Source organism: Dama dama, chromosome 9 (assembly GCF_033118175.1).
Source record: "Dama dama isolate Ldn47 chromosome 9, ASM3311817v1, whole genome shotgun sequence".
NCBI lineage: Eukaryota > Metazoa > Chordata > Mammalia > Artiodactyla > Cervidae > Dama > Dama dama.
The window spans coordinates 19,240,001-19,264,066 of NC_083689.1; the positions used below are offsets into that span (position 1 = coordinate 19,240,001).

The 24,066-nt window shown below is 55.1% G+C and overlaps 2 protein-coding genes across 8 annotated transcripts in view; one reads left to right on the top strand and one right to left on the bottom strand.

The window, feature by feature from the left end:
• Window positions 1-24,066, bottom strand: part of DOCK6 (dedicator of cytokinesis 6) — a 48,158-nt gene that overhangs the window by 20,092 nt on the left and 4,000 nt on the right. For 4 of the 7 annotated variants that reach the window (XM_061150362.1, XM_061150360.1, XM_061150359.1 and 1 more), the window contains exons 2-23: window positions 20,212-20,299; window positions 19,382-19,557; window positions 18,831-18,899; window positions 18,460-18,589; window positions 16,704-16,916; window positions 14,927-15,012; window positions 12,789-12,855; window positions 12,536-12,685; window positions 11,543-11,623; window positions 11,272-11,425; window positions 10,991-11,118; window positions 10,753-10,846; window positions 10,186-10,348; window positions 6,819-6,936; window positions 6,661-6,731; window positions 6,306-6,444; window positions 6,117-6,218; window positions 5,375-5,461; window positions 4,443-4,674; window positions 4,069-4,230; window positions 2,869-3,032; window positions 1,949-2,053 (exon numbers count right to left, since the gene is read on the bottom strand). In XM_061150362.1, the coding sequence (XP_061006345.1) occupies window positions 1,949-2,053; window positions 2,869-3,032; window positions 4,069-4,230; window positions 4,443-4,674; window positions 5,375-5,461; window positions 6,117-6,218; window positions 6,306-6,444; window positions 6,661-6,731; window positions 6,819-6,936; window positions 10,186-10,348; window positions 10,753-10,846; window positions 10,991-11,118; window positions 11,272-11,425; window positions 11,543-11,623; window positions 12,536-12,685; window positions 12,789-12,855; window positions 14,927-15,012; window positions 16,704-16,916; window positions 18,460-18,589; window positions 18,831-18,899; window positions 19,382-19,557; window positions 20,212-20,299 (2,779 nt within the window). The remainder of the gene's footprint in view (window positions 1-1,948; window positions 2,054-2,868; window positions 3,033-4,068; window positions 4,231-4,442; window positions 4,675-5,374; window positions 5,462-6,116; window positions 6,219-6,305; window positions 6,445-6,660; window positions 6,732-6,818; window positions 6,937-10,185; window positions 10,349-10,752; window positions 10,847-10,990; window positions 11,119-11,271; window positions 11,426-11,542; window positions 11,624-12,535; window positions 12,686-12,788; window positions 12,856-14,926; window positions 15,013-16,703; window positions 16,917-18,459; window positions 18,590-18,830; window positions 18,900-19,381; window positions 19,558-20,211; window positions 20,300-24,066) is intronic. The other 3 variants (XM_061150363.1, XM_061150361.1, XM_061150357.1) reach the window with 2 other exon arrangements.
• Window positions 8,230-10,161, top strand: ANGPTL8 (angiopoietin like 8). Its single transcript, XM_061150364.1, has 4 exons — window positions 8,230-8,526; window positions 8,704-8,865; window positions 9,622-9,731; window positions 9,815-10,161. The coding sequence occupies exons 1-4, from the start codon at window positions 8,230-8,232 to the stop codon at window positions 9,840-9,842; spliced, it is 597 nt and encodes a 198-aa protein (XP_061006347.1). The 3' UTR covers window positions 9,843-10,161.

Here is a 24,066-nt window from a genome sequence, read left to right on the forward strand (position 1 = left end):
CAGGGTGAAGGGGACAGGTGAGGATGTGGACGGGAGCCCGTCAGAGGTGAGCACGGATGGAGCAGGACCCAGCAGACAAAGGTAAGAGAAAAGTGGTGGTGGGGTGGCGCGTAGGTGGAAAGAATGAATGGGGAAGATAACATAGATGGAGAAGATAATGTGGTCAGAGGCAGGGACAGCAAGTGGGGTTGAGGGTAGAGGGTGAGTGAGTCCATGAGTTCACCGATGGACAGAGGGCAACAAGGTGGAGGAGTGCGAGTGTAGACAGGGGCGCAGAGTACAGACAAAGGGGATTAAAGGGGAGGATGGAGGAGGAGAAAGAAGAAACAGAAAGACAGAGGAGGTGAAATGATGAGAGGCAGCAGGAGCAGCCGAGAGCTCCAGGTTCCAGGCCTGGCCCCACTCCAGCCTTACTTGGGGCCTCGCCAGGCCTCAGCATCCCCATCTGTGAAATGGGCATGGAGTGCTCAAGCTCCACTCTCCCCGCCTCCTTTGCTGGTCAGAAGGTAAGGCCACTGACAGGGAGAGGAGATGACCCAATGATGGAACTGGCCCAGCCCTTGAAACTGCCCAGGCCCTTGCCTCAAGCATGAGGGGGCCTCCACAGCTCCTACAGTCCCAGCTACACGCCCTGGGCTCCCTGGCCTGCATCAGATGGGTCACCCACTGCCAAGGCCAGCCTCACTGCTGCCTCCCCCCTCCTCCTCCTGAGGCCTGGAATGCCTGCCCTCTTGACACCTTGTCACCTCCAGTGTGCTCTTCCAAGCCCAGCCGACACCCCAGAGAACTGAGGACACTGTGGGGAGGCCTGTTAAAAATGTCAGGGGGGTACTGGAAAGGCCCATGAAGCCAGATTCTCAGAAATCTTAGAAGTCTGCCCAGAAGTTCCCCTGCTCAAGCTGTGAACAGTCGGTCCCCTGGTTGCCAGGCCGTGCAGGTTGCCTAGGTGACAGGCACAAAGCTGGAACACTTGGCCTGGGGCCAAGTGTGCAGGGAATCTAGCCTTGGGTGCCCAGGGGCCTCTGAGCTTGCTCCCAACCTCTGCAGAGGCCTTCCCCTCCACCTGGAACACCCACTCGTCCCTGGCTGGCTCCATCTCACTCTTTAGGTCACCTAGGAGAGAGACTCTTCAGATCACCCTGTCTTGGTTCACTTCCTTGCAGGCGTTTTCACCTCCTGCACTAACATAGTCGTGTGTTTGTTTGATGGGCATCAATCTCCCTGACTAGCCAGCAGCTCAAGGATGAGGCTGGCCTGAGGATCTGTCTCCCCAACAAAGTCTTTACCTGTGACGCCCTAACTCCTTCCCAGGCTTGGGGCCGCTGTACTGAACAGCGAGTCTTCACCACTTCTGAAAATTCAGAGCCTGGAGTGCAGGGTGAGCCCCTAACAGAATGAGGACTCATCTCAGGACTATCTGAGGGCACAGCCCCTCCCCACACCAGGGTCCTGGGAAGGGTCCCTCTGCCTGAAATGGGGTGAGGGAGCCAAGGTTCAGTTCCACCCTCTGGGCATCATTCAGGTTGCTGTGTCAAGGGGACAGTTGAATCTCCTGAACAGAGTGGATTAAGGAGACACAGAGAGAGAGGCCATGCAGGAAGTGAGGTTAGAGTGGCTGGGTCATTTGCATGCTATTTGCATATTGCCCCTCCCTTTCTGTCACTGCACATCATTTGCATGCTATTTGGATACCACTCTGTCCCTTCTGTCTCTGCCTGAGGCTGTGGTCTGTGTGGCAGCAAAAGGCTGGTGAAGATGCCCCTGTGTTGCCTATAACATCCACAACATCCATGCCACAGCCCCAAACGAAGGCAGGAGGTGGAGGGTGGGTCTGCCGCCTCCTCCAGGCAGCCCCCCTAGGTTAGTTGGCAGCAGCCAGGAAGGTGGGAGGAGCCCATGCTGAGGTGGGGTGATGCACGTGCAGAGGCACGTCAGGTAGGGAGGGCACCTGTCTGGGGTCGGCCCCGCAATAAGGGGGGGCCCGTCGCAGTACAGCCTTGCTGCCTCCCGGAGCATAAGCAGCATTCACCCAGGAGTGTGAGCGGTCGATACCCTGGAGATACATGGGTAAGTGGTAGTGTCTATGGGCAGAGGGTAGGGAAACCAGCGACAAACATGGAGCGTGCTCACTGCCCTGGGCCACACATGTGCCCACGTGGACACCCACATGTGACCCTGCAATACATGTGTACAAAACACACACAACATATGTGTGTATATGCCTCCCACATATGTCTGTGCATGGAACACACGAGTACACACAACCGTGTTCCAATGTGCGTGGGCAATGTGCACATGGGCGCCCCCCCTGTAGATACATGCTTGTGGCACATGTGGAAACACCCCGCTGCGCTACATACACGCTTCTCTTTTTTCAAGCTCCAGTCACCCATCCTTGGGTCAGCCTCAGAATCCAAGTCACAGCTCCCGAACTAACAGCCAGAGCCCAGCCCCGCTGTCCAGGGTCAAGTGTTTTTTTTTTTTTTTTTTTGCCATTCTGGGTGGCTTGTGTGAAGAAAATAGCAACCCACTCCAATATTCTTGCCTGGAGAATCCCATGGACAGAGGAGCCAGGCAGGCTAAGGTCCACTGGGTCACAAAGAGTTGGACACAACTGAAGCGACTCAGCACACACACACGCACGTGGCTTGTGGGATCTTAGTTCCCCAACCGGGGACTGAACCCACACCCTTGGCAGTGAACGTGTGGAGTCCTAACCATTGAACCGCCAGGGAATCCCCCAGGGTCAAGTCTTCATCTGTGCTGCTGGTTGTCATTCCCTGTTTTCCATCAACACTGAGATCTTTCACCCACCCACACAGTGGCCATGACCACTGAGGCTGGCGCCAGCAGGGGCCCCTCATCTACCTTGCTGGCCAGGATGCGGGAGACCTCGTCATCCACAGAGCCAGGGGCCACGGCCAGGTCGGGGTTGCTGCTGCTGATGCTCTTAGAACGTGCTAGGTAGAGGCTGGCGGGGCGGCCAGGGCCACGGGCCAGCGTGGCAGGCTGCACCGTCACTGGAGGGGCCCCTGAGGATGGAAGGAATACGCTCAGCCCCCTGCCCACCTGCCCTGATGACCTCCTGTCCCTTCCCAGCCAGATGCCCTTGGTGAAGTCACTTTCTTTTTTTGTTATGGGGTTGCTCTTTTGGCTGCATCATGCAGCATGAAGGATCTTAGTTCCCCGACCAGGGATTGAACCTACATCCCCTGCAGTGGAAGCACAGAGTCTTAACCACTGGACCTCCAGGGAAGTCCCCAAAGTCACCTTCTGCCTCTAAACCTCTAGGTTCCTCACCCGAAAAGTGGGTGTAATAGTGGCTCTGCCTCATAGCAATTTTGAGAAGGATGAAAAACACTGAGTGCCTGGCATATTCTATGTGTCCAAAGGGATTACTGGTTGTTATTAATTATTTAGCAAATGAAAATATCCAACTTTAAAAAAAAAAGAAAGAAAACATCCAATTTTATTGAGTGTTCACTGTGCCAAGTATTTCACATGGATTACTATGCCATTTGGACTTCCCTAGGGGCTCAGATGGTAAAGAATCTGCCTGCAATGCAGGAGACCTGGGTTCAATTCCTGGGTCAGGGAGATCCCCTGGAGAAAGAAATGGCAACCCACTCCACTATTCTTGCCTGGAGAATCCCATGGACAGAGGAGCCTGGTGAGCTACAATCCATGGGGTCGCTGAGTGACTAACACTTTCACTTTCCCCAAGAGAGGCAGTACTATTATCACTGTTTAAAAGATAGGAAAACAGGCCAAGAGAGGTAAAGTCATTGCCTGAGGTCACAGAGCTTATAGGCAGAACTGAGAGTCAAACCCAGGCAGCTCTGCTCCAGTCCTTGCTTGCTGACTGGCTGAATCACTTGACAATAAAATTTACAGAGACCGCAGCCTTCGGGTTGGGGCACAAAGTTCTCTCTCTCCTGCTCTCCTATAAATTGCGCAAACCAACCAAGGCCTGTACAGCCTCAGGACCTTTGCACATGCCTTCCCTCTGCTTAGGATGCTTCCCTCCCAGGTATTTCCTGCGCCCCAGAGTCTCCTACCAACACTCACCACCTGGGAGGCTGGGCTCTGTGCCAGGCAGTCGAAAGGCATAGTAGACATATGCAGCCAGCAGTGGGCAGTGACCACGGGTGTCCTGGGCACCCTCTAGGCTCCGGTGGACGAGGCTGACCACATGGGCCATTGCTTCAAAGGCGCCACGACCCAGGTTCACTGCCGGACAGAGCACAGGTTTAGTTCCAAGCTCCTACACTTCAGGGTCCAAGGGGGTCATGTGGTCTTCAAAAGGTCAGGGGACTAGGGGACTGAGGGGCCATTTTTCAGATTGGAAAGTTGAGAGATAAATGGGCTATGGGAGGTCACCACTAGACACTGGGCCCATTCTCTAGATGGGGAAACTTAAGTCTGAGGCTGTGACAGCTCACCAATCTGGCCACCAATGACCGGGGGTCGCACAACCAGACGAACGAGCTTGTCCAGTACGTGGTGGGAGAAGGCGACAAGGGGCTCGGGGCTGGCGAGGCGCAGGGCCGCCAAGCTGCCCCGCAGCTCCTGCTCCACGGTGCCCTCGCTCAGCACAGCATCCTTCAGCCGGAACGGAAAGGCCCCCTCCTCCAGGACGTGCACGAGGGTGAAGAACTTGTCCAGGTGGGGGTCCTGGTGGGGGACCAGGGGTGAGCGGGAGACTGAGTGGGTCTAGACACTGAGGCTGGAGACCAGTGAATGGAAAAGAAATGAGGAGGGAACTTCCCCGGTGGTCCAATAGTTAAGAATCCACTTGCCAATGCAGGGGATGTGGATTCGAACCCTGGCCCAAGAAGATCCCACATGCCCGCAGAGCAACTAAGCTTGGGCACCACCATTACTGAGCCCAGGCTCTAGAGCCCACGTGCCCCAACTACTGAAGCCCACACACTGCAACTACTGAAACCCGTGTGCCCGAGAGCCTGCACTCCATGAGAAGCCACCGCAGTGAGAAGCCCATGCACCATAACTAGGGAGTAGCCCCCATTCACTGCAACTAGAGAAGTGTGTGCAGCAACGAAGACCCACACAACCAAAAATAAATAAATAGGTAAATATTGATAAATAAAAAAAAGAAAAAGACAGGAGCGATTACAGACATAGTAAGGGACAACCCGGGGGCAGGGGGAAGAGGAGAGACCATGCAAAAAAGGCCAAAGCTCCAGCTGTGATGGCCATTGGCATGGCCACCCCCGCCTGAGTCAGCAGCTTCCCTGGGAGCCAGCCTTGCTGACCAAAGTCACGTCCATGGCCCAGGGCCAGGCCTCCCAGGACAGAAGAAACTGTTGCCCAACCCCAGGGCCAGACTCCTGGGTTACGGCCCGCCCCCTACCTGGGGATGCACAGAGGACACAGCTGTGAGCTCCACGCTGAACACGCCCTTGTGGCCATCCACCCAGCGCATGCCCGGCAGCGCCACCTGCGGGAGGGACACACCAGGTGGGCACTGACCCGCCCTCCCCCACCGCCGCTCAGGCCACCAGCCTCAGCCATTGCGACACTGGCCTGACTGTGGCCCTGCCTGGGGGAACAGCTGGGCACCTTGCCCCCTGGCCCCGCAGCCCAGCCCAGCCCAGAGATGGGGGCGGATTGTGGGGAGCACTAACGGGGGTCCACTGGGCAGGCTCAGGGATGCCCAGGACGCTCATAGGAGAAGGGAGGCTGAGGATGAATGTTATTGGAGGGACTGAACAGAAAACAGCATAATGAGAGGACCTGGGTGCAAATGAAAGGGTTTGTGGGAGGTTGACACAGCATTCCCATGGGGAGAGAGTGCTCCGGGGACAGTGATCAGGCAGGCAGGGCTACAAACCGGGGCCAGAAATGGTGAGGCAGTGGGGTCTTAGTGGGGAACAGTGCGTGCACAGGTGGGGGGGGCATTATCAAGGGAGGGACACCCCACAGCAGGGAGGGACACCCATGGGGCAGGAGGACACACAGGTTTAACAACAGGGGTGGGTGTGATGAGGCCTCAACAGAGGAAAAGGCGCCCAGGGCTGCTGCGGGAAGGAAAGCAGGGAGTGACGGGGGTTCCTGGGCCCGGTGCTGGTTGGCAGAGGGTCCGGGGCACGTACATCCGGTGTCAGCACGGAGTAGCTGGGCGGGGGCTGGTCTACCGACACGGGGAGGCAGAAGGGGCCTGTCCTCAGGCGGCCGTGCTGCAGCAGTGGGATCCACTGGGGAGAGACTGGGGGTCAGATGTGGGGCCGGACAAGGGCTGGGAGGGCTGGGCGTGGATGGGGGAGAGGCGGCGGGGGGCTCACAGTAAAGCCCACAGGAGTCTCCAGGGCCGTGCCAGGCCGGGGCTGGCAGCTGACGTGGTAGAAGGTGAAGAGCAGGTGGTGGTTCTCAGTCACGCAGGCAGGAAGACGCAGCTTGAACTCCTCGTAGAACTCAGGAGACCTGGCGGGGCCGGGCTGGGGGTTCTGCTGGGGGCTGGGCTCCCCCTTGCCTGTCCCACCCCCTCTGCTGGGCCCCGCTGTCCCTGCTGTCTGCCTCAGGTTCCCCCATTTGCACTCCAGGAGCCTGCCCATCCCCCTACCCCTCTTCCCGGCCATCCCCCCAACCCTCTTCCTGCCCATCTGGATCCCCACCAGTCCCCCACCCCAGCCCACATACTTGTTATGGTAGACCACTGCTGTGAAAGCTTCCCGGGTAAATTCACTGCAGCTGGACTTGCCAAAGATGACCTGCGGGGAGCAAAGGCACAAGGGACTGGCTGGGGACCAGCCCCCCACCCCCGCTTCCGCCCACCTCCCCTGGGTCCAGCCACTGACCGGCAGGGCCTGGCTGGGGTCCTCGCCCGCCATGTACTGCACTCGCACGGTGAGGTTGCGCACGGAGCCCTGGCGGCTGCCGAAGTTGAGGCTATGCGGGTACACATAGAGCAGGCTCCTGGGGGGCAGGGGCACGTCCACGTCAGACGGACGGAGAGCCTGGGCACAGTGGCCACCCCGCCGGGACACTGAGGGCTGGGTCAGGGACAGTGACGGGCTGCAGGCGGGAGATGGGAGTGCAGAGAGCGGGGAATAGACGGGTACCATTCAGAGCACAGGTGGGGGAACAGAGTGACAGAGGGTGGGAATACAGAGGGACTTCAGGGTCACTGGGGGTGCGTGGGGAGGCAGAGGAGACACATGGGTGCTCAGGGCCAGGCTTCCAAGAAGATGGCCCAGGCAGCCAGCATCAAGCCTGAGCGCCGCCCAGGCTGACCTGCCCATCATCCAGCGCAGGAGCCTGACTGCCCCTTTCCCCAGAAGAGGCCACTAGAGTTATATGGCCTGTCTCTCAGCTGGGGAAACGGAGGCTAGGTGGAGGTAAGAGCTGGGCTGAGGTCAGAGTTCTGCCTCCCTCCTCCAGAGTAAGCTTGTACAAGCCCCAGCAGCCCCCTGGGTCTCCGTTTCCCTAACTGTATAATGAGGGCATCAAGCCTCCCAGCTGAGCCTTTGTCATATCAATGATATTAAGCAACAATAATGTCAATAATTGCACCAAACACTAATGTGGGGTCAACTGTGTGTTGGGCTCTGTTCTAAGCACCTGACATAAAACGACTCATTTATCGAAATAAATGAGCAGCCTACTGGGCGGGGGGACCTCACATCATCCCCCATTTCACAGTCACAGGCAGGGAAATAGAAGCACTTGCCCACAGTCATCCAGGGAGAAAAACAGCAGTGAGCATTGATCCAGGGCACGTGGAGGTCCTGGAGTCAGGCTGTGTGGCCTTGAAAGATCTCCACGACCTGCTCCCCTAGCTCTTAACCAGGTCAACAAAGACTTGGGCATTGCAGGCTTGTGAGAAGGTTATGAGACCAGCTACTGTGTAATAGCAGTGGGGCAGCTCCGGGTGAACCACTGGCGATCATAAAAGCCTCACTGTTAACTGCTGTTCCTGTTGTCACGCCCACCCACAGAGGGGAAACGGCGGCCATGAGCCGTAGGGTTCTCCAGCCAGGCCTGGGCCTATCCTCTCACCAGTGCCCCAGCCCACACCTGGCCCCAAGCCCTAGCCAGCGTGATTCCGGCGTGGCTGGCTGGACATCCACCTGATGCAACTGTGGTACCACCTCCAGGCCCTTGCACAACACGGGGCACCCAGCTGGCTGGTTAATGACTGACCTGAAGTTAAGGCATAAAAGGCAGCCCCGCGGGGGCTGTGGCCACACCCTCCCCAGCCCTCCAGCCATGCCTGTGCTCACGCTGTGCCTGCTGTGTGCCCTGGCAATGGCAGTCCAGCCGGCACCGGCGGGTTCCATGAGTGGCTCGGAGCCAGCGCAGCAGGAGGAGCTCACCCTGCTCTTCCACGGGGCCCTGCAGCTGAGCCAGGCTCTCAACGGCGTGTACAAGGCCACAGAAGCACAGATGACAAAGGCCGGGAACAGCCTGAGCCTCTATGGCCAGGCGCTGGGGTTCCTGGGGAAGGAGATCAGCCAGGGCCAGGATGCAGCCCAAGAGCTACGTGCGAGTCTATTGGAGATGCAGGTGGGCACTGCAGTTGGGGTGTTTTGGGGTGGGTAGGAGTCTATGGTGGAGTTATGCCTGGACTGACCGTTGGGGTTTTCCCAGGAGTGAGGGGGTTCCTGGAATATAGGATTTCCAGTGTTAAAATCAGGCTGATCTCAGTAGGTCATCCTACTAACATCCACTGTCTATTGGTAGGTAGAAGAGGATGGTCTCAAGCTGCAGGCAGAGGCCACAGCCCAGGTGCTGGGTGAGGTGGCCCAGGGACAACAGGTGCTGAGGGAGAAAATGAAGTGGCTAGAAGACCAGCTGAAGGGCGTGTGGCTGGGCCATGCCCACCAAGAATTTGAGGACTTAAAGGTAAGGGGTTTCTGGCCCTGGGGGAATCAAGACCTCAATTCACAATCAGACCTCATTTCTGAACCTTCTGTCCCAGAGGATCCCCAGACCCAGTTAAGCCTTCTGGTACCCTGGCCTCTATGCTATGTGACCCTGGGCAAAAGCCATGCGCCTTCCCATACCTGTTTCCTTATTTGTAAATAAGAACAACAACTGATGTCTCAAAATAGAGCCAGGGACTCAGTGCAGATAAAATCCTCAACCTGGGATGGGGCACATAGTAGTTATTCAATAAATGCATACTAGAAAAGTGTTTCTGGAGCACCCATGATGTACCCAGCACTGTTTTATACCCTCTAATAATCTCTATCATGGGCTTCCTTGGTAGCTCAGTGGTAAAGAATCCACTTGTGATGCAGGAGACACAGGTTCGATTCCTGGGTCAGGAAGATCCCCTGGAGGAGGAAATGGCAACCCACTCTAGTATTCTTGCCTGAAAATCCCACGGTCAGAGAAGCCTGGTGGACTACGGTCCATCGGGTTTCAAGAGTCTAACACAACTTAGCAACTAAATCATCACAATCTCTATCAGGCTCAGAGCAATCCCATAGAGGGACTCCTATTTCATCCCCATTTTACAGCTGGGAAAGTTGAGGCCAAAGAGAGGCAGTGGCTTGCCAGATCACACAGATACAGTGGGAAGCGAGGGAATCTGGGCAGAGTCCAGGGATAGGAGGTGAGGGGGCCCCCAGCTGAGGGTTCTGTCCTGACCCACAGGCCCATGCTGATGAGCAGAGCCACATCGTGTGGGTCCTCACGGGTCATGTGCAGCGACAGAAGCAGCAGATGACGGCACAGCAGCAGCGGCTGAGACAGATTCAGGAGAGGTGAGCCTGGCGGGGGTCTAGGTGTGGAGGGCAGCGGAATGGGGGTATCCCTGTGCCTTGGCTAAGCCTCCCCTCCCTCCCAGACTCCACATGGCTGCGCTCCCAGCCTGAGCCTGAGCCTGGGCAGAACTGAGGACCAGTCATGCACCGAGGGACACAGCCCTGCCCCATGCGGCCCCTGCACAGGGAGGAGCTGCCCATCCACTGAGGTCGGCCAGGGCGCTGGGCCCCGCTTCCAGTCATGGAGCAGAGAGGGAAGCAGGCGGGGACGCAGGCAGAGAAAATGGACGGTCAAGGAGGGGTGGACGAAGGACATGCCCCGTCATGCATATACATTCCCTATTAAAGCAGAGCAGTGGCATCTCAGGCCAGCGTCTGTATGTGTCGGAGGGGAAGCAGACCTCCTTCCACATGATGCCCCCCATATTCAAGTGCCCTGCCCCAGAGGCTGTACCTGTAGCTGGTGTGGGGGGCATAGACCTCGCGGGCGGGGAACTCCAGGATCTCCTTGGTGGGCCGGCCCCTGGGGTCTGGGTAGGGCTTGACATGAAGCAGCTCCGGGGAGAGGCAGAAGTGGGGGTTCTCAGGGGCCGGGGAAATGTCGATCTTGAGCTGGGCTGGGGAGGGGGAGTCAGTTTGCACCTTCCTGGGAGTCTCCCGCTGGGCTCCCCGCCCGCCCCGCCCACGCACTCAGAGCTCAGGCCTGGGTGCCCCTCCGCCACCGGGTCAGGGCTCCGTCTCTCCCACAATGCCCTCTGGTGGCTCCATCTTTCAGGAGCTATGGCGGGAAGTCACCCTCAACTCCCGTTGCTGCCCCGCGTCTTTGATCAGGTCTGCCCACATTCCCCGTTTGACCCACCACCTGTCTTATTTATTCTGTGTCTCCTCTCTGGCCCCCACTGGAAGGTCCACCCCTGAAGTCGGGGCTTTGTCTATCATGGCCACCAGGACGTGGCACAGCAGATGTGGGTTTGAGTGACCACGTGAGTGACACGTCTCATGTTCGGGGCGCACCACGCACCCGTCACGGGACGCAGCCGTCGCAACAGGGATGTCGGGCGCCGCATGTCAGCCAGGAACTTGAAGAGGTCCTCGTCACTGAGCCGCTCAGCCTCCTGCACGAACCCACCCCAGTGAACCAGGGCTGAGGGGTTTGGGATCCCCGGGGATCGTGCGGCCGCAAGAGGGAAATGGGGATGTGTGTGGGGTCCCCCGCCTCAGCCCCCTGCCACCCCCCCCCTCCCCCCCAGCCATGACACCTGCTTAAAGAAGTTAGTGACGGTTAGTGTGGCTGGGCGGAAGCCAGAGAAGCTGCAGGCGTCGTCCCCACTACTCGTCCGGTCCTGGGGTCCCCGACGGCGGCGGTCAGTCCAGGCAGGTCGGCGCTCTAGGAGAGACAGTGATGGAGAGGGACAGAAATGAAGGGTGCGGGGAGCCAAGGCACTGCAGACTCAGGCCTGGTACCTGGTCCGGCCAGCAGAGGGCGCCCCTTCCCCACCCTGGTAGCTCCGCCCCTGGCCCGTCAGCCCCGCCTCCTCACCACCCTCTGAGTCCGAGTCGCGGTCTGGCTGGCCGGCGCTGCTCACGATGTTGGCCAGGTGCACCGCCGTCCAGGCGAAGGGCATGCGATAGCGGCCCAGACGGGTGCAGAACTGCTCAGCCGCCATGCGCAGCTTCTCCAGCTTCTCTTTGTTCTGGGGGGAGACCCCCGACACACACACCCCACAGGCTCAGTGTCCCAGGCCTGCTGAATCCAGGATCTGCTCTGCGGGGGGACCCCTTCAACACTCGGCCCAGCCTCCCACGCTCACCTTGGCTGTGTCCACCTCCTTCATCACCATGTACGGCTCGCAGCACTCGCTAATGTCTCCCTGCTGCAGCACCTTCTCCAGCTGAGGGGCGGGCAGGCCCAGTGAGGTGCTGCCAGGACCCCAACCTCCCCACCTCACTCCCAGCCTCTCTGACCTTCACCGTCTCCCAAACATTCCACCCAGCTAGGGTTCTCGGTCCAACACCTCCCATGGCTCCCACTATCCCTTGGACTGAGTGCTAGCTGTCAGCCTGCATAACTAGCTGCCCCCGCCCCACCATTTAAGCCCCGCCCCCAAGCCCAAGACTCCATTTTTCCTCCACATTCACATCTTTATTTCTTAGTATAAGCAAAGTCCACTCCAAGCACAGCTCTGGGCCTGGACTCCAATCCTGACCACGTGGGGGCTGTGGGACCTTCAGCACATTCCTTCTGGATTTTGTGCCTCAGCTTCCCCATCTGTAAAATGGGCCCCATGGCAACCCCCACCTCCCTGGGCTGGGAGGATCAAAGGCCAGAATTCTTGTGAAGCCTGACTGACGGGAAGCAGTGCCTGCCTGAAGGTGTCCAATTAATGTCATTAATTAATTGATCAAAAACTAATTGAACGTTTTGGGAAAGGAAATTTGAGCTCACTCCTGGAAACAAAATCCAAAACCATGTGCCAATTAAGTTTTTCCACCCCTAATAAACTGAAAAACTCTCAACCAAAAAAAAAAATTTTTTTTAAGTCTACCCACATGTGCCAGGATGCCATTTCTCCCCAGGTTGCCCACTCATGGGTGTCAGCTCAGCTGTCACCTCTCCAAGAAGCCCTTGGTGATTTCTCCTCACCTGGGTTCGCTCAGAAGCTCCCCGTGGGCTCAGGCTTCCTCTCTGGCTTCCCCTATGACACCCCTGATCACCATTCTTGGTGACACATCTTCTATGAGAGCAGGGACCTCACCTGTGGCCTTCACCATGATCACCCCCTTGCCAGCCCCAGTCGGTATACCTTGATGACCAAGAAGATGTCAGGCGAGGGGTAGGTCACAGAGAAGATGGCAGAGCGGGCCAGGGTCGAGATGGCAGGATGGGTGACGTGGGCCCGCAGTAGGCCCTTCATGGAGTCCGAGTTCAGGTCAAAGTAGAAGTTCTCTGAGATCTAGGGGCACAAGAAACAGCTGAGCCAACACCTCCAGGAAAACCATCATCCTGTAGCAAGGAAGAGGAGCAGGTAGGAGGAAGGGGAAGAAAGGGGCTTCTACCTTCTTTTTCTCCCGCACATCGTATAGGGCCAAGATGCCAAAGATGGGCTCAATTTCAATCTCGAACCTGCAATGAGTGAGGGCTCTCTGGCAGCGGCTGACCTTGACCCTCCCATTTCCATATACCCTCTCCCTCTTGAAGTCCAGCCCAGCCTTGGTGCACTGGCAGTGGGGGAGGGCATCTGATTCCCACTGGGTCACACAGAAGCACCATTTAAGGACTTGTAGGAAAGACCTGTCCCATTTTGCAAAAGGGGAAACTGAGGACTGTCTTGGTGGCCCAGTGGGTAAGAATCCGCTTGCCAATGCAGGTAACACAGGTTCAATCCCTGGTCTGGGAAGATTTCACATGCCACGGGGCAACAAAGCCCGTGCACCACGACTACTGAGCCCGCACTCTAGAGTCCACGCTTCACAACAAGAGAAGCCACTGAAATGGGAAGTCTGAGCACACGACTAGAGAGCAGCACCCACGAGATGCTACTAGAAAAAGCCAGGACACAGCAACAAAGACCCAGCATAGCCAAAAAGAAATTAAAAAAAAAAAAAAAAAAAATTTGAGGCTCATCACTGCCCTGTGTGGACCAAACCCACCCGCCTCTTGGCCTCATTTTTCCTTTCTCCAGACCTTTGTGTATGTTGTGTCCCCCACCTAGAGAGCCCCATGTGGTCATCCCAGTTACACAGCTTGCATACAGTAGGTGCTCACTGTTGGCTGAATGACTGAATGAGCCTACAGAGCTGGTTCCCAGCCTGTGTGTTGGAGGCAGGCGGCCCACCACGGCCTCAGGCCAGATGGGGCCTCCCTTTCCTGCCCTCATCCAGGCAGGAACTCAGGGTGGGGAGGGGCCGGGCCGGGCTTGGGTCCAAGGCCACATCCTGTTCCGCTCTATTCCCACGCACTCTGGCTGCTCCCCAGGGCCGATGTGGAGGGGGCTGTGGCGGCGGGAAGCCAGGCCCAGGGTCACCAGTGCCCCCTCTAGCCTGGGTGTCAGCTGCAGATTGGGCAAGGGCCGGACTCTGGCCTCACAAGTCACTGTGATCTTGGGCACAATGACTTCACCTCCCTGTGCCTCAGTTTCCCACCCGCACCCACAAGGCGATGTTGTGGTGAAGGTCAGAGATAATACATGTGGAGGGCTTCCCTGGTGGCTCAGTGGTAAAGAATCCGCTTGCCAGCGCAGGAGACACAGGTTTGATCTCTACTACGGTGAGATCCCGGAGCATCTAAGCCTGTGCGCCACAACTCCTGAGCCCAAGTGCTGTAACTACTGAAGCCTGTGCACCTAGAGCTCACGCTCTGCAACATGAGACGCCACAACAATGAGAAGCCCATGCACTGCAACTAGAGAGTAGCCCCTGCGCACCATAACTAGAGAAAAGCCAGTGCAGCAACGAAGACCCAGCACAGCAAAAGTTTTTTAAAAATTAAAATAAATTTTAAAATTTTAAGTAAAAAATACATACACACATAAATATAGAAAGAAAATGTAAACATGGAGGGTTGACTACTAACACATATATATGGAATTTAGAAAGATGGTAACGATAACCCTATATCCAAAACAGAAAAAGAGACACAGAAGTACAGAACAGACTTTTGGACTCTGTGGGAGAAGGCGAGGGTGGGATGTTTCGAAAGAACAGCATCGAAACATGTATATTATCTATAGTGAAACAGATCACCAGCCCAGGTTGGATGCATGAGACAAGTGCTCGGGCCTGGTGCACTGGGAAGACCCAGAGGAATCGGGTGGAGAGGGAGGTGGGAGGGGGGATCGGGATGGGGAATACATGTAACTCCATGGCTGATTCATGTCAATGTATGACAAAACCCACTACAATATTGTAAAGTAATTAGCCTCCAACTAATAAAAATAAATGGAAAAAAAAACAAAAACAAAAACATGGAGGGCTGAGAACTAAGGCTGGCACACACCTGGAACTTAGGGTTAGTGGCTTTGAATAAGGAAAGAAGTCTTGTTTCCCAGCCTGAAAGTCTATGGGGGTCCTCATGGTCTCAGGGCTGCACACAGTAATGGCATGGCCCCCATAGTGAGCGCCGACTGTGTGCCTCACCGTAATCCCCCATGGTCCCCCTTGCGTGCCTGAAGGGAGGGACGGATCAGCACACTCACTTAAGCGACAGACACTTGACCAGGATCCTCTGTCCAAAGTGCTCTCGAGGTGGCTCTGGGCGGTTGCAGCGTTCCACGGCCTCATCCTGCCAAGAGCCGAAGGGGCAGCTGGGACACATCCTCCAGGGAGGGGTTGGAACGTGTGGCCTGAGACCAGCTCTACCCTCAGCCTGATTAAGCTTTCAGTCCCTGGCCTCTCAGCCTTTGCACATGCTGTTTCCCCAGCCTGGAATGCCCTCCTTCTGCCTTCCTCCTGGCCTGGCCAATACCTGCTCATCAGCAGGTCACAGTTTAGCTGGCACTTCCTCCAGGAAGCCAGCCTTCCTTCACCTGGAGGTATCTAACGTTCCAGGTCCTCACCAGGCCCTGATGCAGTGAGCCCCATGGCTGGGACACGGAGGGCAGTGAGAGGGACAATGCGCGTGCGTGTGTGCTAAGTCGCTTCAGTTGTGTCCGACTCATTGCAACACTATGGACAGTAGCCCTCCAGGCTCCTCTGTCCATAAGATTCTCCAGGCAGGAATACTGGAGTGGGTTGCCATGCCCTCCTCCAGCGGGGGGTCTTCCTGACCCAGAGACCGAACCAGCATCTCTTAACATCTCCTGCATTGGCAGGAAGGTTCTTTATCACCAGTGTCACCTGGGAAGCCCTGAGGGTCAATGACACACGGCTCATCACGGCACTGCTCTGGGTTGTCATCCCCTGTAGGGAGGTCTCTTCTCCACTAGACTGAACTCAGAGGGCAGGGACTGGGTCTGTCTTGTTCATGGTTGTATCCCCAGTGGCTGCTATATAACAGGCACTCACACATCCTGTTTGGATAAATACAGAGGTATGTAGTGGGTACCTATTATAATGTGCTTGAACAAACATAGATGTATACAGAAAGTATCTAATTAACGCTGACTAGACATACATAGTGATACATACTAGACACCCAGTAAGAACTGGTTGAATAAATACAGGGCTATACAGCAAGCACTCAGTAAACAGCTGAATTAAAACACAGATATATATACTGGTGCCTAGTAAAAGTTAGTTGGATATACATGGATGCTTAATAAATATTAGTGGCTCAAATGCTGTTTGATTAAATAGAAAACTACACAGTAGACATACAGTGAATATTGACTGAATAAATATGACTATATAGTAAAAGCCCAATAAATGCTGGGTAGATAAAAATAAAGGGATATATAATAAATAACAGTCATTAAATAGAGCTGATTCATTGGAAAAGACTCTGATGCTAGGAAAGATTGAGGGCAGGAGGAGAAGGGGGCAACAGAGGATGGGGTGGTTGGATGGTATCACTAACTCAATAAATAGACATGAGTTTGAGCAAATTCCAGGAGATAGTGAAGGACAGGGAAGCCTGGCGAGCTATAGTTCACGGGGTCGCAAAGAGCTGGACACGACTTAGGGACTGAACACCATAGTTAAGTGCCCAATAAACACTAAGTGGATAAATACAGGCATATATAATAGGTGCTTAATGAGTGCTGGTTGATTAAATGCTGTTTGTTTAAAGACTATACAGTAGGCATACAGTAAATATTGGTTGAGTAAACACAGCAGCATATAGTAAGTTCTCAATAAATGCTGGCTGGACAAATACAGGGGTATACAATTTAGGAGTATCCAATAAGAGCTACCAAATTAAAATGCAGGGTGTACATTCGGCACCCAGGAAATCTCACTGGCATCGTACGTAGGGATACACGTCAACTGGCTGTGTACCGATCTCAGGGGCTGAGGAGTTGAGCTGGCACCCACCTCGTCGGGTGCGGGGTAGAGCGTGAGCAGGGCGCGGGGCCGGTGCTGCCGCCGCAGTGCCTCATTACGCCGGTCCACGTCCTCTGGGGCCACGCGCTCCAGGAGTGAGGGTAGCAAAGAGTCTGCCGCTAAGTTCCTCAGGTCGAAGATGCCAGAAGCACCACTGCTTCGTGGGTTGTCGTCCAGAGAGCCTGAGGAGTGTCGGGGATCATCCTGCCAGTAGAGAGTGGGCACGCTCAGGACCAAGGGCTGAGGTCACCATGATAAGGGTCACCTGAGGACTTTGCTGACCTTCTTTCTAGAAACTTCTGTCTGGAGATATGATTATTATTGGTAAAAGTAGACACTCAATAAATATCAGATGAAAAAATAAAGGCTCAAGACTCAGCTGGCCAGTGAAGGACCTCTACTAAGCTTGCCATGCCTCAGTTTTCTTCATCTGCAAAACGGGCGTCACCCTTTACTATGGTTAGGAAGGCTACTTCCCAGTCTGGGCATCACATGACCCTTGCCTGGCCAATCAGAACACAACAAAGTCAGGATCTACCTGGGCTGGGCCAATGAGAACCTTTGAGGACCTTGCTCACTGTTGCCAGGGGAGGGAGAGTTCTTCTCACTGGGACTGTTACTAGCCCAGGATCTGCCAGACTTTCTAGACTCAGCTCTGGTCAGAAGTAGACTTGTTGGTGTTAAGTTGCTCAGTTGTGTCCAACTCTTTTGTGACCCCATGCACTAGAGTCCACCAAGCTCCTCTGTCTATGGAATCTCCCAGGCAAGAACGCTGGAGTGGGTTGCCATTTCCTCCTCTAGGGCATCTTCGAGACCCAGGGATTGAACTCACATTCCTGAATTGGCAAGCAGGTTATTTACTGCTAAGCCACCGGGGAAGCCCCCAGAAGCAGATTACCCTGGTTTAAATCTCAGCTCAGCTCTGTGACCCTGGGTCTTTAACCCCGACAGCTAAGGGCCTCAGTTTCCCCAACTACATTCATAAGCAGCTAACAATGGAAATAATAACAGTAATTCTTTATATGATTATTGGTAAAACTAGGCACTCAATAAATATTGGTTGACAAAATACAAGTTCAAAACTCAGCTGGCCAATGAAAGCCCTCTACTAAGCCAGGCATGCCTTGGTTTCTTTTTTCTTTTTTTATTAATTTTGGCTGCACTGGGCAGCCTGTGGGATCTCAGTTCCTTGCAACCAGGTTCTAAAACCAGGCCACAGCAGTGACAGCATCGAATCCTAACCACTAGACCACCAGGGAACAGCCCCCTCAATTTGTCTGCAAAATGGGTGTTTCCCTGCTTCATAGGATGAAAGAGGACAAGTATAAAACATTTAGTATACACCAAGCACTTAATAGGGCTTCCCTGGTGGCTCAGATGGTAAGAATCTGCCTGTAATGCGGGAGACCTGGGTTCGATCCCCAGTTTGGAAAGATCCCCTGGAGAAGGGAATGGCTACCCACTCCAGTATCTTGCCTGAAAAATTCCATGGACAGAGGAGCCTGACAGGCTATAGTCTATGGGGTCGCAAAGAGTCGGACACGACTGAGTAACTTTAAAAAAAAAAAAGCACTTCATAAATGCTTATGATTCTTAACTTTTCAGTTACAGAGCTGATACATTTCTCGTGGGGCTGGAGGCTGTTCAGGTCATTGCCCATCACAGAGGATTGAGAGCTGAAGCCTCAGGCAGGCCATGCACACACACCCCCAACCCCCAATAGTGACCCCTGCCAGGGCTCCCTCACCGAGTCCTCGGGGCCGGACCTCTCATCCCCAGAAGTGTCCTGCTCGAAGACCTGGCGGGTGAGCCCCTTCTGCCTCTCTCGTTGAGTCTCCGTGGTGATGGGGTTGTACGCCGCACTCAGGTGCTGGTATCTAGGAGGGTGAGTGGGTAGCAGAGATGAGGGCTCCCCGAGGTGCAGACTGACACACCCTCAAGGCCCATGTGATGCCTGCAGGGCCATCCATCCACCGGACACTCCGCCGCAGAAGTCCAGCTACCCTTGCAGGGACAGTGGGCGGATAACTAGGAGGAGTGGCGACAGCGGCAGACAGTGGGTTCCTCTGGGCTCAGACCTGGCCTCTCTACCCTGAGTTGCCCCCGAGTCAGACCCACCTCCTATGGGCAATGATCCAGTCCTCAGTGTACATTTCCACTGCAGCTCTCACCTGGGCATCCATCTTTCTGTACAAAATATAATCAGGGTAAACAAAAGCAGAGAAGAGAAAGCATCCGTCACTTCAGTCATGTCCGACTCTTTGCAAACCCCATGGACTGCAGCTCAACAGGCTCCTCTGTCCATAGGATTCTCCAGGCAAGAATATTGGAGTGGGTTGCTATGTGCTCTTCCAGGGGATCTTCCCAACCCAGGGATCGAACCCAGGTCTGTCACATTGCAGGCAGTTTCTTTACTGTCTGAGTCATCAAGGAAGCCCCACACAGAAGCAGGACCTAGAGTTAAATCTTTCCAGCCGTCTGTCCTTCTGTTTTTTTTCAGGGATATAGAAGTAAAGGCTCAGAAAGGGAAGGGGACTTGTCTGAGGTTACACAGCCACGCCAGAAGCTGAACTCAGGGCTCTCGGGAGCTTGGTGAGAGAGGGGTTGTTGATGTGGGGTACAGAGGCAGCGTGGGGATACAGACAGGGAGGGTGTGGGACTCGACCCACCCGTCCTCGGGGATACCGGGCTCCGTGGTGCGGCATTCCCGGGGCTGCAGCAATAGCTCTAGGTCATCAGCTGGAAACTCGACCAGATCCCGGAGAGGCCCAGGTTCTACATCCGGTGGCCGGCTCAGAAGCACATCCTCAAAATCCAGGGGCTCAACGACTTCGGTCAGTGGGACCTGAGGTGGAGCAAAGTGGCTGTGACCTGGGCCCCGGGGCTGGGGGCTGGAGGCTGAGTGTGGGCTTGGGCTGGCCTCGGACAATCAAGAGGGCGGTGGGAGCCATGGAGGGTGTTGGAGTGGTGGGCGGGGCCCTGGAGGAGCCACAGGGGACAGTGAGTGACCTCAGCCACTCCACCCCCACCCCAGCTAGGCCGGGCCCCTCTTTCCAGGCAGGAAATCACACCCTGTGCCTGGAAGGGCAGGAAACTCCTGGTGGAAGGAAAGGCCTGTGGACTGCAGCAAAGAAAGAGACAATTCCTAAGGCCCTGGGGGCGAGAGAGCCCCACCCCCTCCCTTACAGCAGCTAGAAGGGCGGCCCATTCCCCAGACCTCCCTCCCCAGCATCCCCAGCTGGGTGGTCCAGTCTAGACAGCAGGAGGTGTGGGCCACGGGGGGAGGGGGGGCGCTGAAACCTCTCCCCCCTTGACCACCCACGGGGCTGTTCCCTGCAGAGGGGGACCAGCCAGCCTCCCCATCACACTCACTGGGAACGAGAATGGGACAGTGCTGGGCCAGGACTGGGACCCCCCCCTCTCTTGCCACAGCTGGGCCCCTCCCAGCCTCAGCTCCCCCACAGCAGGTGGGGTGGGGGAGTGCCTCCCAAACACTCACCCCCAGGGAGCTGCTGCAGCACCGGCTGGAATGGGGAGAGCCGCTGCGTTCCCGGGACACCTGCTTCCGCACTTCGGCAGCCACCGTCCTGCGGGGACAGGAAGGGGACCATAGAGGGCAGGAAAACTTGGGCAGCAGGGCCCTGGGAACTGGGGCTTTGGGGCCCACAGATTCATGCTAGGAGAGGAAAACCCAGGCTGTGGAAAGAAAAACAAAAGCAGGCCATGGGCCAAGAGAACCCAGGATCCAGGATGCACAGATCTCAGCATGGGTGCCCCCAAGGCTGTAGCAGACACATCACCCCCTTTCCTCCTCCAAGCACAGATCGGGGGGCAGGGGGCTGCTGCTGGGCAGGGCCTGGGGGTCACTGATCCCTGCACTTTCTTCTTTCCGCTTTCTTCTTCTCACCAGGGCAGGCTCCCAGATCTGCAGAAAGGCCTCCATGTCCTCTTCTGGGGGATCGCTGCCCATCCCAACCCCTTATCAGGAAGGTGAGCCCCTTTCCACCGTTGCTAGATGAGTCACTCCTGCCCCTGGGCCTCAGTTTACCCATCTGAAGCTGCCCTGCACTCACAGAGCAGTGGAGCTGAGCAGGGGGCCTGGTGTTCATACACACACCCTATCAGGGGTCTAAGACTGAAAGAAGCCAGCATGACTCCTGGAGCACAACTCAGCCACCAAGGTCAATGCAGTGACCTTCCTGGGCCATCTGCATCTGCGCTGGCCTTCGGAGTCACAACAGAGACTGAGGGTCAAGGGGCAAGAACCAGAGGGGAGAGAGAGCCAGCAAGGGAGGAGGAGGAGTGGAAGGAGTAGGGATTGGAGACACACCCAACAGGGGCAGGGGTTCCCCAAACTCTCAATTACTTCAGCTGAGCCTGTAGGAAGGGACAGCCATGCAGTTATCTGGGGAAAAGTGTGCCAGGCAGAGGGAACAGTGAGTGCCAAGGCTCTGAGGCTGGACTCTGTGCTCTGGGCCTGGAGACCCTTGCTCCCCAAGGGCTCTGTACAAACAAGACTAGGACTGTGCTGTCCCCAAGAAGGCCCCAGCACTGGACCGCACGCACAGTAGATGCTCAATAAATTATTTTCTTTGGCCACGCCACACTGCTTGCAGGATCTTAGTTCCTCCACCAAACCCAAGTTCTTGATAGTGAAAGTGCCAAGTCTTAATCACTGGAACGCCAGGGAATTCCCATCAATGTTTTTCTTTTGATGGAATAAGTGAATCTTTTCTAATCTCCCTCTCAGTCCAACTTGCCTAAATCTACCATAAATTGAGGGAAGTCCCTTATCTTTTAGCTGTGTGGCTTTGGGACAATCTTTCTGGGCCTCAGTGTCTCTTAAAATCAAGAAAGCAACTGTGGGAGATTCAGGCCTCAATCACTCCTGCTTCTCTCTTTTCTCATTGTTTGGAAATCTGCTTAATAAAAAGTTGTGCCTGGGACTGCCTGGTGGTCCAGTAGTTAAGACTCCACATTCCCAATCTAGGTTCAATCCCTGGTTGGGGAACTAAGATCCCACATGCCGCAACTAAAGATCCTGAGTGCCACAAGTAAGACCCAGTGCAGCCAAAGAAATAAATAATAAATATTTTTTTTAACTATTGAAACAAAAAAAACTAAAAGTGCTAAGGATCAAATGTGGCCCACATGTCACCAATGAGATAGATGTGTGGGGTAGGGGTGGGGTCAGTTGGGAGCTTCAGCAGAGTCTGGAAGCCTCTGAATTCAAATCTGTGTGGTTCAAACAGAACTCAACCATGACCCTAATTCAACGTGGGGTCTCCGATGTGAGACCCCAGCCTCCTTTCTCTGACCCTGGATTCTATTTATTTTCTCTGTCAACTATTTCTATTGGAGGGGGATGGGAGGCGAAGAGGGAAGACTAGCTTGCAGAAATTTCAAAGGATATTAAAAATCAGGGAAAGTGAAAGTGTTGGTCGCTCAGTCATGTCTGACTCTTTGCGATCCCATGGACTGTAGCCCATCAGGCTGCTCTGTCCATGGGATTCTCCAGGAAAGAATACTGGAGTGAGTTGCCACTTCCTTCTCCAGGGGATCTTCCTGACCCAGGGATGGAACTCAGGTCTCCTGCATCGCAAGCAGGTTCTTTACCCTCGGAGCCACCACAGACTTGTCCTCAAGTTCCCCAAGTCCCAGATGCTTCCTCTGGAAGCCCGGGCACAGAGGATTGGGGGTGAGTTACAAAAGATGCTGGAACAGGGAACCTGTCTGTGCCCTGGGCCCAGCTGTTCTGCAGCTGCTGCCGCAAAGCAGGGAGGGGAGTGGGGGCTGAATGTCCGGCTTCATTTGGTCACTGGCCTTGGAGTGAGTGCCCCAGGTTGGGAAAACTCTGAGTCCACAATGGCATGGCCACGGGAACTAGTTTACTGAGTCACAGAGCTTGCACTGGCAGCTGGGCGAGCATGGGTGGGTGACACCTCTTCTCCAGACCTCTGGGCTTAGTGGTATTTGTTGTTGTTTGGTTGCTAAGTCGTGTCCAACTCTTTTTCCACCCCATGGACTATAGCCCACCAGGCTCCTCTAATCCATGGGATTTCCAAGCAAGAATATTGGAGAGGCTTGCCATTTCCTTCTCCAGGGGATCTTCCTGACCCAGGGATAGAACCCATGTGTCTTGCATCTCCTGCATTGGCAGGCGGGTTCTTTACCACTGTGCCACCCTGGCACCCAGCACTTGCACTTATTGAGCTGTTCTGAGTATAGGGCCTGGCACACAGTAAGTGCTTAATTCAGAGTTGCTGTCACCACATTGCCTCAAAGAGCATCCTGGGAAACTGGATTTCTGACCCTGCTTTTGTAAACCAAAGGTGAGTGGGGCTCAGAGAGGGGTCGTGAGGCACCAGGGGTCACACAGCAGTGCCCAGAATGGAACCCTGGGCAGCTGGGGGTCAAAGTCCTTCAGCGCTAGGCATGCCACGTCGCCCCTGACAGGGAGCAGAGCCAAGAACAGAGACTGCAGAACACCTGCCCTTCCCCTGCCCACACTCATTACCTGCCCCCTAGAGCGGTCCCATCCAGTCTTGGCGCTTCAGCACCATTTGAACACCTACAAATCTTCAAATCTATGTTATATAGATTAAGCTGCCCTATAGAGAGAAACTGGAGAAGGGAACGGCAACCCACTCCAGTACTCTTGCCGGCAGAATTCCATGGACAGAGGAACCTGGCGGGCTACAGTTCATGGAGTTGCAAAGAGTCAGACACAACTTAGCAACTTACACACATACAGATAACCTGCCCTCCCACCATCCTTTGTGTCTCACTAAATACAGCCCACCCTTGTGGATGGGGTGGACTCCCCTGAGTCACTACCCACTCCTCTGTCTCACTACCACATCAGATGTGCTTCAGATGTCCCCGTGGACCTCGTTACAAAGAGGGAGGCAAAACGTTGAGCTGAATTTAGTGGGTTTTCTCAGGAACGGGTCTCAGAATTTGACTGATGAGATCAATCTTTCTAAGGTAAAAACTTGACAACCTGACGTGATTCTAAAAAGGTGCTCAGAGGGGAAAGATGAAGCAGTGGCATCACTAGGAATTCATGTGAGACTGTGGACCTCCCCCTAGGGCTGGTCAGATTAACAGAGGTCTACTCTTACAGGGAAGGAGGATGATAAAACCAGAAATAAGAATGACATAAGTCTGCAAAAAGTGAGGGAAGAAAATGAATAAACACTAAACTATAGGGCTCTCTTGGTGGCTCAGTAGTAAAAAAAAAAAAAAAAAATCCTCCTGCCAGTGCAGGAGATACAGGTTTAATCCCTGATCTGGGAAGATCCTTAGCGGAGCAACTAAGCCCATGTGCCACAACTACTGAGCCTGTGCTTTG